Source organism: Hyperoodon ampullatus (assembly GCF_949752795.1).
Source record: "Hyperoodon ampullatus genome assembly, chromosome: 16".
Classification (NCBI taxonomy): domain Eukaryota; kingdom Metazoa; phylum Chordata; class Mammalia; order Artiodactyla; family Ziphiidae; genus Hyperoodon; species Hyperoodon ampullatus.
Window position 1 is genome coordinate 57,162,788 of NC_136929.1, and position 12,754 is coordinate 57,175,541.

Below are 12,754 nucleotides of genomic sequence, written 5' to 3' on the forward strand. Positions count from 1 at the left end.
CCTCTAAGAGTTTGATAGTTTCTGGCCTTACATTTAGGTCTTTAATCCATTTTGAGCTTATTTTTGTGTATGGTGTTAGGGAGTGATCTAATCTCATACTTTTACATGTCTCTGTCCAGTTTTCCCAGCACCACTTATTGAAGAGGCTGTGCTTTCTCCACTGTACATTCCTGCCTCTTTTATCAAAGATAAGTTGGTCATATGTGCGTGGGTTTATCTCTGGGCTTTCTATCCTGTTCCATTGATCTATCTTTCTGTTTTTGTGCCAGTACCACACTGTCTTGATTACTGTAGCTTTGTAGTATAGTCTGAAGTCAGGGAGCCTGATTCCTCCAGCTCCGTTTTTCGTTCTCAAGATTGCTTTGGCTATTCGGGGTCTTTTGTTTTTCCAAACAAATTTTGAAATTTTTTGTTCTAGTTCTGTGAAAACTGCCAGTGGTAATTTGATAGGGATTGCATTGAATCTGTAGATTGCTTTGGGTAGTAGAGTCATTTTCACAATATTGATTCTTCCAATCCAGGAGCATGGTATATCTCTCCATCTATTTGTATCATCTTTAATTTCTTTCATCAGTGTCTTATAATTTTCTGCATACAGGTCTTTTGTCTCCTTAGGTAGGTTTATTCCTAGATATTTTATTCTTTTTGTTGCAATGGTAAATGGGAGTGTTTTCTTGATTTCACTTTCAGATTTTTCATTATTAGTATATAGGAATGCCAGAGATTTCTGTGCATTAATTTTATATCCTACTACTTTACCAAATTCATTGATTAGCTCTAGTAGTTTTCTGGTAGCATCTTTAGGATTCTCTATGTATAGTATCATGTCATCTGAAAACAGTGACAGCTTTACTTCTTCTTTTCCAATTTGGATTCCTTTTATTTCCTTTTCTTCTCTGATTGCTGTGGCTAAAACTTCCAAAACTATGTTGAATAAGAGTAGTGAGAGTGGGCAACCTTGTCTTGTTCCTGATCTTAGTGGAAATGGTTTCAGTTTTTCACCATTGAGGACGATGTTGGCTGTGGGTTTGTCATATATGGCCTTTATTATGTTGAGGAAAGTTCCCTCTATGCCTACTTTCTGCAGGGTTTTTATCATAAATGGGTGTTGAATTTTGTCGAAAGCTTTCTCTGCATCTATTGAGATGATCATATGGTTTTTCTCCTTCAATTTGTTAATGTGGTGTATCACGTTGATTGATTTGCATATATTGAAGAATCCTTGCATTCCTGGAATAAACCCCACTTGATCATGGTGTATGATCCTTTTAATGTGCTCTTGGATTCTGTTTGCTAGTATTTTGTTGAGGACTTTGCATCTATGTTCATCAGTGATATTGGCCTGTAGTTTTCTTTCTTTGTGACATCCTTGCCTGGTTTTGGTATCAAGGTGATGATAGCTTCGTAGAATGAGTTTGGGAGTGTTCCTCCCTCTGCTATATTTTGGAAGAGTTTGAGAAGGATAGGTGTTAGCTCTTCTCTAAATGTTTGATAGAATTCGCCTGTGAAGCCATCTGGTCCTGGGCTTTTGTGTGTTGGAAGATTTTTAATCACAGTTTCAATTTCAGTGCTTGTGATTGGTCTATTCATATTTTCTATTTCTTCCTGATTCAGTCTTGGCAGGTTGTGCATTTCTAAGAATTTGTCCATTTCTTCCAGGTGGTCCATTTTATTGGCATAGAGTTTCTTGTAGTAATCTCTCATGATCTTTTGTATTTCTGCAGTGTCAGTTGTTACTTCTCCTTTTTCATTTCTAATTCTATTGATTTGAGTCTTCTCCCCTTTTTTCTTGATGAGTCTGGCTAATGGTTTATCAATTTTGTTTATCTTCTCAAAGGACCAGCTTTTAGTTTTATTGATGTTTGCTATCGTTTCCTTCATTTCTTTTTCATTTATTTCTGATCTGATCTTTATGATTTCTTTCCTTCTGCTAACTTTGGGGGTTTTTTGTTCCTCTTTCTCTAATTGCTTTAGGTGCAGGGTCAGGTTGTTTACTCAAGATGTTTCCTGTTTCTTCAGGTGGATTGTATTGCTATAAACTTCCCCCTTAGAATTGCTTTTGCTGCGTCCCATAGGTTTTGGGTCGTCGTGTCTCCATTGTCATTTGTTTCTAGGTATTTTTTTATTTCCTCTTTGATTTCTTCAGTGATCACTTCGTTATTGAGTAGTGTATTGTTTAGCCTCTATGTGTTTGTATTTTTTACAGATCTTTTCTTGTAATTGATGTCTAGTCTCATAGCATTGTGGTTGGAAAAGATAATTGATACAATTTCAATTTTCTTAAATTTACCAAGGCTTGATTTGTGACCCAAGATATGATCTGTCCTGGAGAATGTTCCATGAGCACTTGAGAAAAATGTGTATTCTGCTGTTTTTGGATGGAATGTCCTATAAATATCACTTAAGTCCGTCTTGTTTAATGTATCATTTAAAGCTTGTGTTTCCTTATTTATTTTCATTTTGGATGATCTGTCCATTGGTGAAAGTGGGGTGTTAAAGTCCCCTACTATGAGTGTGTTACTGTCGATTTCCCCTTTTATGGCTGTTAGTATTTGCCTTATGTATTGAGGTGCTCCTATGTTGGGTGCATAAATATTTACAATTGTTATATCTTCTTCTTGGATCGATCCCTTTATCATTATGTAGTGTCCTTCTTTGTCTCTTCTAATAGTCTTTATTTAAAAGTCTACTTTGTCTGATATGAGAATGGCTACTCCAGCTTTCTTTTGATTTCCATTTGCATGGAATATCTTTTTCCATCCCCTTACTTTCAATCTGTATGTGTTGGGATTGCTTTCTTAGTTTCTCTTTCTGTTAGTTTGTTGTTAGTGTATAGAAACACAACAGATTATTGCACACTGATTTTGTATCTTGCAACTTTACTGAATTCATTTATTAGTTTTAATAGTTTTTTGATGGAGTTTAGGGTTTTCTCTATATAGTATCATGTCATCTGCAAATAGTGAGTTTTAGTTTTTTCTGATTTGGATGACTTTTCTTTCTTTTTCTTGACTAACTGATCTGGTTGGGACTTCCAATACTATGCTGAATAAAAGTGGTGAGAGTGGGCATTCTTGTCTTGTTCCTGATCTTAGAGGAAAAGCTTTCAGTTTTTCACCATTGAGTATGATAGCTGTGGGCACATCATATATGGCCTTTAGTATGTTAAGGTGTGTTCTGTCTATACCAACTTTGTTGAGAGTTTTTATCATGAATGGTTGTTGAATTTTGTCAAGTGCTTTTTCTGCATCTATTGAGATTATCATATACTATTTTATCCTTCATTTTGTTAATGGGGTGTATCACACTGATTGATTTTCTGATGTTGAACCATCCTTGCATCCCTAGAATAAATCTGATTTGGTCAAGGTGTATGATCCTTTTAATATATTGTTAAATTTGGTTTTCTAATATTTTGCTGAGGATTTTTACAACTATGTTCATCAGGGATATTGGCTTGTAATTTTCTTGTGGTGTCCTATTTTGGTTTTGGTATCAGGGTAATGCTGGCCTCATAAAATGCATTTGGAAGTGTTGCTTCTTGTATTTTTTGGGAAGAGTTTGAGAAGGATTTGTAGTAATTCTTTAAATGTTTGGTAGAATTCATCAGTGAAAACATCTGGTCATGGACTTTTGGACTTCATTGGGAGGGTTTTACTTAATGATTCAATGTCTTTACTAGTATGAGTCTGTTCAGATTTTCTGTTTCTTCATGACTCAGTCTTGGAAAACTGTATGTTTTTAGGAATTTGTCCATTTCCTATAGGTTGTCCAATTTGCTGCTGAATAATTGTAGTAGTTTCTTATGATCCTTTGTACTTCTGTGGTATCAGTTGTAACATCTTTTTCATTTCTTAGTTGAATCTTCTCTTTTTTCTTGGTGAGTCTTGCTAAAGGTTTGTCAATTTTATTTTTTTCAAAAAAAAAACCCCCAGCTCTTAGTTTCATTGATCTTTTCTATTGGCTTTTAAATTTATATTTCATTTATTTCTGCTCTGATCTTTGTTATTTCCTTCCTTCTACTAATTCTGGGGTTTGTTTGTTGTCCTCTTTCTAGTTCTTTGAGGTATAAATTTAGGTTGTATATTTGAGGTCTTGCTTTTTTCTTAATGTAGGGATTTATTGCCATATCCCATAACTTTTGGTATGTTGTATTTCCATTTTCATTTGTCTCAGGGTTTTTAAATTTTCTCTTTTGATTTCTTCTCTGACCCATTGGTCATTCAGTAGCCTCCCTATACATACTTGTGAATTTTCCAGTTTTTTTACAACTGATTTCCAGTCATACCATTGTAAGTCAGAGAAGATGATTGATATGATTTTGATTTTCTTAAATTTATTAAGATTTTTTGTGGCCTAACATATGATCTATCCTGGAAATATTCCAAGTGTACTTCAGAAGAATGTTTGTTACTTTTAGATGGAATGTTCTGGATATGTTTCTAAGTCCATCTGGTATAATATGTCCTTTTAAGGCCAATGTTTCCTCATTAATTTTTATCTGTATGATCTATCCATTGATGGAAATGGGATATTAAAGTACCCTACTATTATTGTATTAGTCAATTTCTCTCTGTAGGTTTGTTAATATTTGATTTAGGTTCTTCTCTGTCAGGTATATAAATATTGTAATATATCCTCTTGTTGGATTGACCCCTTTATCATTATACAGTGACCATCTCTGCTTCTTACTACAGTTTTTGTCTTAAAGTCTATTTTGTTTGATGTAAGTATAGCTACTCTAACTTTGTTTTGGTTTCCATTTGCATGGAATATCTTTTGCTATTCCTTCACTCAGTCTGTGTGTGTGCACACATCTGAAGTGAATCTCTTGTAGGCAGCATATTAGATGAGTCTTGTTTTTTTTTATCCTTTCAGCCACTCGATGTCTTTTGATTTGAGAATTTAGTCTATTTATGTATAATCTAATTATTGATAGGTATGTACTTATTGCCATTTTGTTAAATTGTTTTCTGGCTGTCTTGTAATTCCTTTGTTTTTTTTCCTCTTCTCTCTTTGTAATTTGATGATTTTCTGTGGCAGTATGCTCAGGTTTATCTTCTGTGAACCTATTATAGGGTTTTGCTTTGTGGTTACCATGAGGCTTACAACACTTATTTATCATAGTCCATTTTAAGTGGATAAAAACGTAAGTATCAACTCAACCTAAAGCTCTACATTTAATCCCCACCATTTTATTTTAGTGTTAAAATTTATGTTTTTTTAATCTTGTATATCCATTAACAAATCATTATGGCTGTAGTTTTTACTAATTTTGTCTTTTAACCTTCATACTAGCCTTATAAGTAATTAACCCATCACTGTTACATTAGATTTTTCTGAATTTTACCATTTACCTTTACCAGTGAGATTTGTACTCATATGCCTTCCTGTTAGTAATTAGCACCCCTTCTTTTCAGATTAAAGAAGTCCCTTTAACATTTCTTGTAAGGCCAGTCCAGTGGTGATTAACAACATTAGCTTTTCTTGTCTAGGAAACTCTATCTCTTCTTTAATTATGAGGGACAACTTTGCCAGGTAGAGAATTCTTGATTGGCAGTTTTTTCCTTTCAGCACTTTGACTATATCATGCCACTCCCTTGTTGTCTGTGAAGTTTCTGTTGACAAAATCTGCTGATAATCATATAGGAGTTCCTTTATAGGTATCAAGTTTTTTTTTTTTTTCTTGCTGCTTTTTTTTTTTTTTTTTTTTTTTTGTGGTATGCGGGCCTCTCACTGTTGTGGCCTCTCCCGTTGCGGAGCACAGGCTCCGGATGCGCAGGCTCAGCAGCCATGGTTCACGGGCCCAGCCGCTCCGCGGCATATGGGATCCTCCCAGACCGGGGCACGAACCCGTATCCCCTGCATCGGCAGGCGGACTCTCAACCACTGCGCCACCAGGGAGGCCCTCTTGCTGCTTTTAAATACTCTCCTCGTCTTTAACTTGAACTTTACAGCGTGTCTCAGTGTGGGTCTCTTTATGTTGTTGTTTGGGGGACTTGTCTCTCAGTGGCAAGTTTTAAAAGTTGGGGTGCAAGATGTAGGGTTCAAACCCTTCACTCCTCAGGGAGAACCTCAAGGTTGCAAGTTCCCTCTTGATTGGGGGTCTCCAAACTGAGAGTGGGGTTTATGGTGAGATTTTGTCTCAGCCCCTCCTACTAGCTTAGATGTGGGTTCTTCCTTGTAGGAGTCTCTCAGCTAGTTTTGGGTTTTGTCCAGAGGAAATTGTTCCATATGTAGCTGTAGATTCAGTGTGGCCATGGGAGGTGGTGAGTTTAGGATCCTCTTATGTAGCTATCTTGTGCTGGAACCCATACACCTTTTAAAATAACAAATTGAGGTTCAGATGCTGGCTCTTCTTTCTGAGATTTAAAAGCATCATTGACAATATAGATACTATTTACCTTAATCTTACAGTAAGGAATAATGTGGGATGTCCTGCTGATGCCACAGATTTTCAAATTAATAAGGATAAGTCATAAGTGGTCATGGGGAAGGATGGGGACAATAAGCTGCAGTTACTGATCAGAATAAAGAGAAGTGATGGGTCGGATTTTAACATATTTGAGTATAGTTACAAATTTTTGTGAAGAAGCTACCAACTATTATAAGTTTAGTATAAGACTTTACTAAATAGTGAGGACATCTGCCAAAAAAAAAAAAATCAAACAACTGACTCAACAAAATGTAAGTGTCTGGTAACTCCCATTTTATTTACTTTGGATGGCAGACATAACTCTGCCTCTTCTCTAGACAGACAACTCCTTATCACTAGCAGCTGGAGTCCAGTTGTGCAGTTATGGCAAATGGACAAAGTTCATCATCAGTTATGAGACAGAAGACCATTAACTGTACTAACAATTTATAGATTGGAAGATGTTTCCAGGAATACTGGTTTGAGACTTTATGGTCCAAGAGCTTTTATGGAAAATTCAACAAAAAGATTTGCTTTAGAAGAACTTTATGGGTATATGATTAGCAATACACAGAATGTTTGAATTTTTTAAAATTATGAGACTTAACAGGACATTCCCACTGGGAGCATAAAGCTCTGAATACTGTGACTAAGCAAACAAATGGTTTTAACATTTTCTTTTACAACCTAACAAAAAGATATTCAAAACTAAAATGGCAATGGATTTGACTATATGGCAAACCTACCTACAGAGTTCTCATTTCTGTGAAGAAATAACTTGTGAAATATTCCTAAAGTCAGTGCACAAAACAGGAAAACCATTATTTCTGTTACACTCCACAATTCTTGGAACTAATATTAGAGGTTCTATGACTTTAAATCTTTATGCTACAGAGAATGATATTATCCACTAAAACAGGAAGTAGTTTTCTAAAGGTTATTCATTCTCCAGGTCATTAAAGAATTTTATCTTTTTTTTCTTTATTCAAAACATTTACCAATTGGAAGAGGAAACACACCTGAATCTTTGTTTACAAGTAGCAAAACAAAAACCAAGAAGGTAGTTTTCTTATACATGATTTCCAGGTCATTTGGAAATAAGACTATTTCCTTTGCTGGGTAAGTATTTTGTAAAAATTAAGTGCACAATGAATGTTTCTTGAAATGAATATAACCTTTCAACCAGTAACATTAGGTTACCTGTAGGAAAAGGATACACAACTACTGAGACAGGTAACAGGATTACAGTTTTAACAAAAACCTCTGAAAGGCAATCATCAAATTACAGTTTTCATTGGTTTCCTTCATTATCATCATTACTGTCTGCCCAGTAATTCTGCAGTGGAGTCCATTTCAAATCCTTCTAAGAGTCCACTTCATGAGATAAATACGTACATACAAAATAAAGCAGATATATTATAATTTATAAAAAGTAAATTGTTTTATATATTATTCTTCTAGGATCTTTAAAGGAAGAGTGATGCCTTGACCACATGTGCATTATAAAAAATATCTTATACATTGTGATACAGTAAAACTGGCTTTTTATGTATAGTTCTGTGAGTTTTCACTCATGTATATATTCAAGTGACCATGACCACAATCAGAAGTGTCATCATTCAAAAAAATTCCTCTGTTGTCTTTCTCAACTGGGGTTCCTTACCCGAACCAAACAGAAAATAATGTTTCAGTTTCCTTTATTCTTCAAGTAAATGCTTACATAAAATCACTTGTATTTATTTCCTCTCTTCAATTTGGTATATTCTCATATAATCTCACCACCACTCTGTATCTGGAGGCAGGTTAATGTAATCAAAGGTTATAGCTCTGAAAAGTATGATGGTAGGATTTTAAAGCTCAGATTACATAGGTTGGTTAACTCTTGGTTTGTTTCAAGTATTACTGAGCTATATTTGAAGTACATCCTCAACTATTATTGCATTATTCACAGCTGTCCAATAATAACTTCAGCAGTAAAATATCTGAAGTATGAAACATGTAATGGTGATGACAAATGTTTTAGAACATCAGGAGTAAGATTAATGAAGAGCCAAGTAAATCTACAACAAGAAAAGGGAAGGTACGTTTATTAAAAATAAAAATAGTCCACAGTCTCTGATAACAAACAAAACCATTCAGACTCGAAATATATCCAATATACATTGTAACAATGCACATATATTAAAAAAACCAAAGAGCCATTTAGTAGTTTTGTTACAATTTTAGAAAGGAAAACAGGATTGTGGCTTGCTCCTGCCTACACACAGCATGCAGGCCCAGCCCTGCTTTCTGTAAGGATGATCCAGTACATAAATCGGTGGCTCCATTTCATAAAAAAAATCTGTGTAGGCTGGAAGAGCAGGGATGACCGTTTTCAAAGTCTTCAGTTTTTTGTTTTTTTTCTGTAGCATGCGGGCCTCTCACTGCTGTGGCCTGCCCTGCTGCAGAGCGCAGGCCCAGCGGCCATGGCCCGCAGGCCCAGCCGCTCCGTGGCATGTGGGATCCTCCCGGACCGGGGCACGAACCCATATCCCCTGCATCGGCAGGCGGACTCCCAACCACTGCGCCACCGGGGAAGCCCCAGAGTCTTCAGTTTTAACAAAAGGTACAGAATAAACTACTAAATCTAGATGTTTCACATTATTTTACATGAGTATCAATCAAGTACTGTGTAAAAATTTTTGTAAAATCTTGTTAGCCAAACTAGTGTCTTTAAATCAAAGTTTGTCACTCTTTTAGCATGGCTGATAAGTCTTTTCTGCCTTTGTCACTAATAACACTTGTCAAACCAAAGAACTTTGAAAAAGAATATGCACTGATGAAGGGAAATAGTACCGAAAATGTGCCTGGACTTCAGTCTTAAGACACACACAGTTCCTGTTGGATACTGGACTGTGAGAGTTTATTATCTTCAGTCTTTTCAGGTCCTGAGGCCTGGCAAGTAGTCTTCCGCTTAAATAATCGAAGACTCAGTCGTAAGAGTTCATTGTCTACCATTGGAGCATTTGTATAAGCTTGTTTTACGGTGCCCTATTTGGAGAAAACAAAAACAAATTAAACATGTAAATTATTAGTTGACAGTAGAAAAGACAGATTAACTGCTAAAAAAAATAACAGTTATAAGAAAAATTAGTTTGTGATGAATATTAAATTAGCTGTATTGGATATTTAAAAGCAAAATTAAGAAATGTTTGCAGACTCAAGGAATCTTAGAAAAGAAAGCCATCTCTAGAGGGCGCCTAGTCTAACTTCTTGCTTAAAGTAGGAATCTTCTCAACAATCCCTGACAGGTAATCAAGTAGTTTTTACTTCATCATTTCCAGTGACAAAACAAAACAACGAAAAACACACTGCACGTTCTATTGTTGAATGGTACTATTTCTTCTACATTTTGAAATAAAATCTCTTCTATGGAGCTACACACTAATTTCAGTCTTACTTTCACATGACAATCAATTCTCTGAAGAGAAGCACCAAACATTCCATACTCCTTACTGGTCTGTTGATATGCCATTAAGATGTAGGCTCCAGAACTGAACAAATTCTCCAGAAGACAGCTAGCTGATCAGTGCAGTCTACTAGAGAAACTACTACCTCCTTTGTTCTAAGATGTAGATCTCTATTATTGGAACTTAAAGCTACGTATTAGCAGTTTTGAATGTTATTGTCATAAAATTTTGTTAAATGTCCTCCAACCATGTGTATAATGAAATAAAGATTTGAATATCTCCAGCATTCTGCTATTTCTCTTCTAGGATCTTTAAAGGAAGAGTGATGCCTTGACCACATTTGCATTATAAAAAATATCTTATACATTGTGATACAGTAAAACTGGCTTTTTATGTATAGTTCTGTGAGTTTTCACTCATGTATATATTCAAGTAACCATGACTGCAATCAAAAAAACTCCTCTGTTGTCTTTCTCAATTGGGGGTTCCTTACCTGAACCAAACAAAAAATAAGCTGAGTTTCAATTTCCTTTATTCTTCAAGTAAATGTTCACATATAATCACTTGTGTTTATTTCCTCTCTTCAATTTGGTATATTCTCATAAACACTATATAATCTCCTCACCACTCTGTATCTGGAAAATTTTTTTCCTTGACCTTCAATTTAAATAAGTTTCTAGTATATTTCATTATCTAAAGAAACTTCGCAAATGAAAAATATTTCACAGGAATAGACTATTTAAAATTTTTTCCAGTACCAATAACAATTTGTTATTGAAAACAAATGTTATTCAAAACTATTAAAGTAAAATAAAAAGTACTACAAATTCTAATAAAAATTCTTTCTTTTGCATGTGTAGAAGACTGGGAAACTAAACTCATAAAAGCAGATAATGAGACCTTAATTTCACCTTAAAGCAATCAAATGAAGAATATGTCATCCATACTACTCAACAAACATGTTCCAATTTTTCTAAGGAAACAACAGTACCTTCTCATTTTTAACAAGCTGCTTTCGGATTGCAGAATCCCGCCGGAAGCATAATGCTTTACAGCATGGTCCAAGATTACTAAGAAGACTTGCTCTTTCCTCTTTTCGTAGTAATGCAGCCATGTTGAGAGCCCCCAATTCATGTTCAAAAAGATTGTCTGTGTCTTTCAATAAAAAATAAACACATTAAGGCTTCTGAAAATAGAAGTGTTATCAACTGCTTAGATGAATATTCCACAAAGTCTATCTATACTAAGTTTATCTATACTTTATCAATCAAAGTTACCAACAGTGGTGAAAACTATTTCATATTAAAGGCAATATGTTCTCTGTGAGAGAACTCCAGCATGTAGTTTTGGTGCTGGGCTCAAACAAAAATAAATACTCTGATAGCCACTTTAAGATATAAGAAAAGCAGAACTGGGAGACAGAATTTAGACACAGATTACTAAGTGGGAAAAAAGTTCAAGTTAAGAATGAGTAAAGTCAAATTCAAAATATTGCATACCATCAACTACTAAAAGTTCTAGATTCAGGACTTTATTATGGCAAGATTCAAATGTAGTAATGTGACTACATTCTGTGAACCCTAAAAAACTTAGGAAAGGGATTAGCTGTTTGCTAGATAATCTGCAAATTTTATCCAATATTTGGTCACTGTAAAAACCTGGGACAATGTATCAAAATCACTTAGTTTTAAGTCATAACATGCAAAGTAGGGAGAAAACACTTAATAAAAATAGAGATTGAGTTAAAAATAGACAAGAAATCAAAATTTACAGAATAGGGTCAGTCATTAATCTAAATAAATAACAGAAAGAGTAGTAACTTCAAAGTTAACGTTCCAGGGGTTGGCCAAGAGTATGAATGGTATCAGGTAGTGTTCCTATAGCAACATGAGCAAACAGGTTATTGCTAGAGCCCACAAAGGGAAATAGTAAATAACACCTAGGTAAAAACAAAACAAACATTTGAGAATTAATGGAATTGCATTACATATTTCATTTCCTGAACTGCAGAGCATAAATAGTGAGATTAGATAACAAGAAACCTGTCTCATGTAATATACCTAGTCGGTAAGTTATACACCTAGTGAATAGGTTTATAACAAAAGCAAAAATAAATGTAAACAAAAACTCAGAAATAGTTCACAAACTTTGATGTCTATCAGAATCATCTGAGGAGTTTTTAAAAATACAGTGCCAGGGCTCTACCACCAGACCTACAGACTCTCCAGTTGGAACTAGGATACCTTAGTGGGGGGAAAAGGCAGTTCCTCAGGTAATTCAGCCATACCAATGTTTGAGCCAACCAATGACAGTCATATAATGCACACCATTAAAAAAAAAGCACCAAACATTCACCACCAATCTACTATAGATACAAATAAAGAAATCTCCATTGAGTCCATGCACTTCCTTGAAAATTGCTCATTAAGACAAATTACTTTGTATTTAAATCTTTTCTGCTTTCACAACAGTAGACTATAAAACACTTGCAAACCTCCCTAGAATGTATAACATGTCTAAACTTAGTCTCTTCCTGGTTTTGAACTGACCAGCACCAAGTAACTCGAGACAGATTAAACACGTATATAAGTACAAGTAAACCAAAGGAACTATAAGATAACTGGGAAAGTTTAGCTTCAAAGAACTTAATCATACTATAATCATAAAACCTGGACAAAAACAATTTAACCAATAACCAATTTGCTTAGATATGAACAATATCTAGTTCACTTCCCCAGGCTCTATTTCATTTAGCCCTGGGTAAAACCACTGAGCACTTTGACATTAGAACTTACCTGTTAAAAAGTAACTTTGATACAGTAAGATCATTGTGCTATGTTTACAACTTTTCTGTAGGCTTAAATTTTTCTCAAAATAAAGTAAAACAGAC

General features: G+C 34.8%; 1 protein-coding gene across 1 annotated transcript in view; it reads right to left on the minus strand.

The window, feature by feature from the left end:
- The window catches only part of ZC3H13 (zinc finger CCCH-type containing 13), a gene marked incomplete at its 3' end in the record, with an annotated part of 101,282 nt that overhangs the window by 51,424 nt on the left and 37,104 nt on the right, over window positions 1-12,754 (minus strand). The window contains exons 11-12 of the mRNA XM_079721622.1: window positions 10,856-11,019; window positions 9,288-9,445 (exon numbers count right to left, since the gene is read on the minus strand). Of these exons, the coding sequence (XP_079577748.1) occupies window positions 9,288-9,445; window positions 10,856-11,019 (322 nt within the window). The remainder of the gene's footprint in view (window positions 1-9,287; window positions 9,446-10,855; window positions 11,020-12,754) is intronic.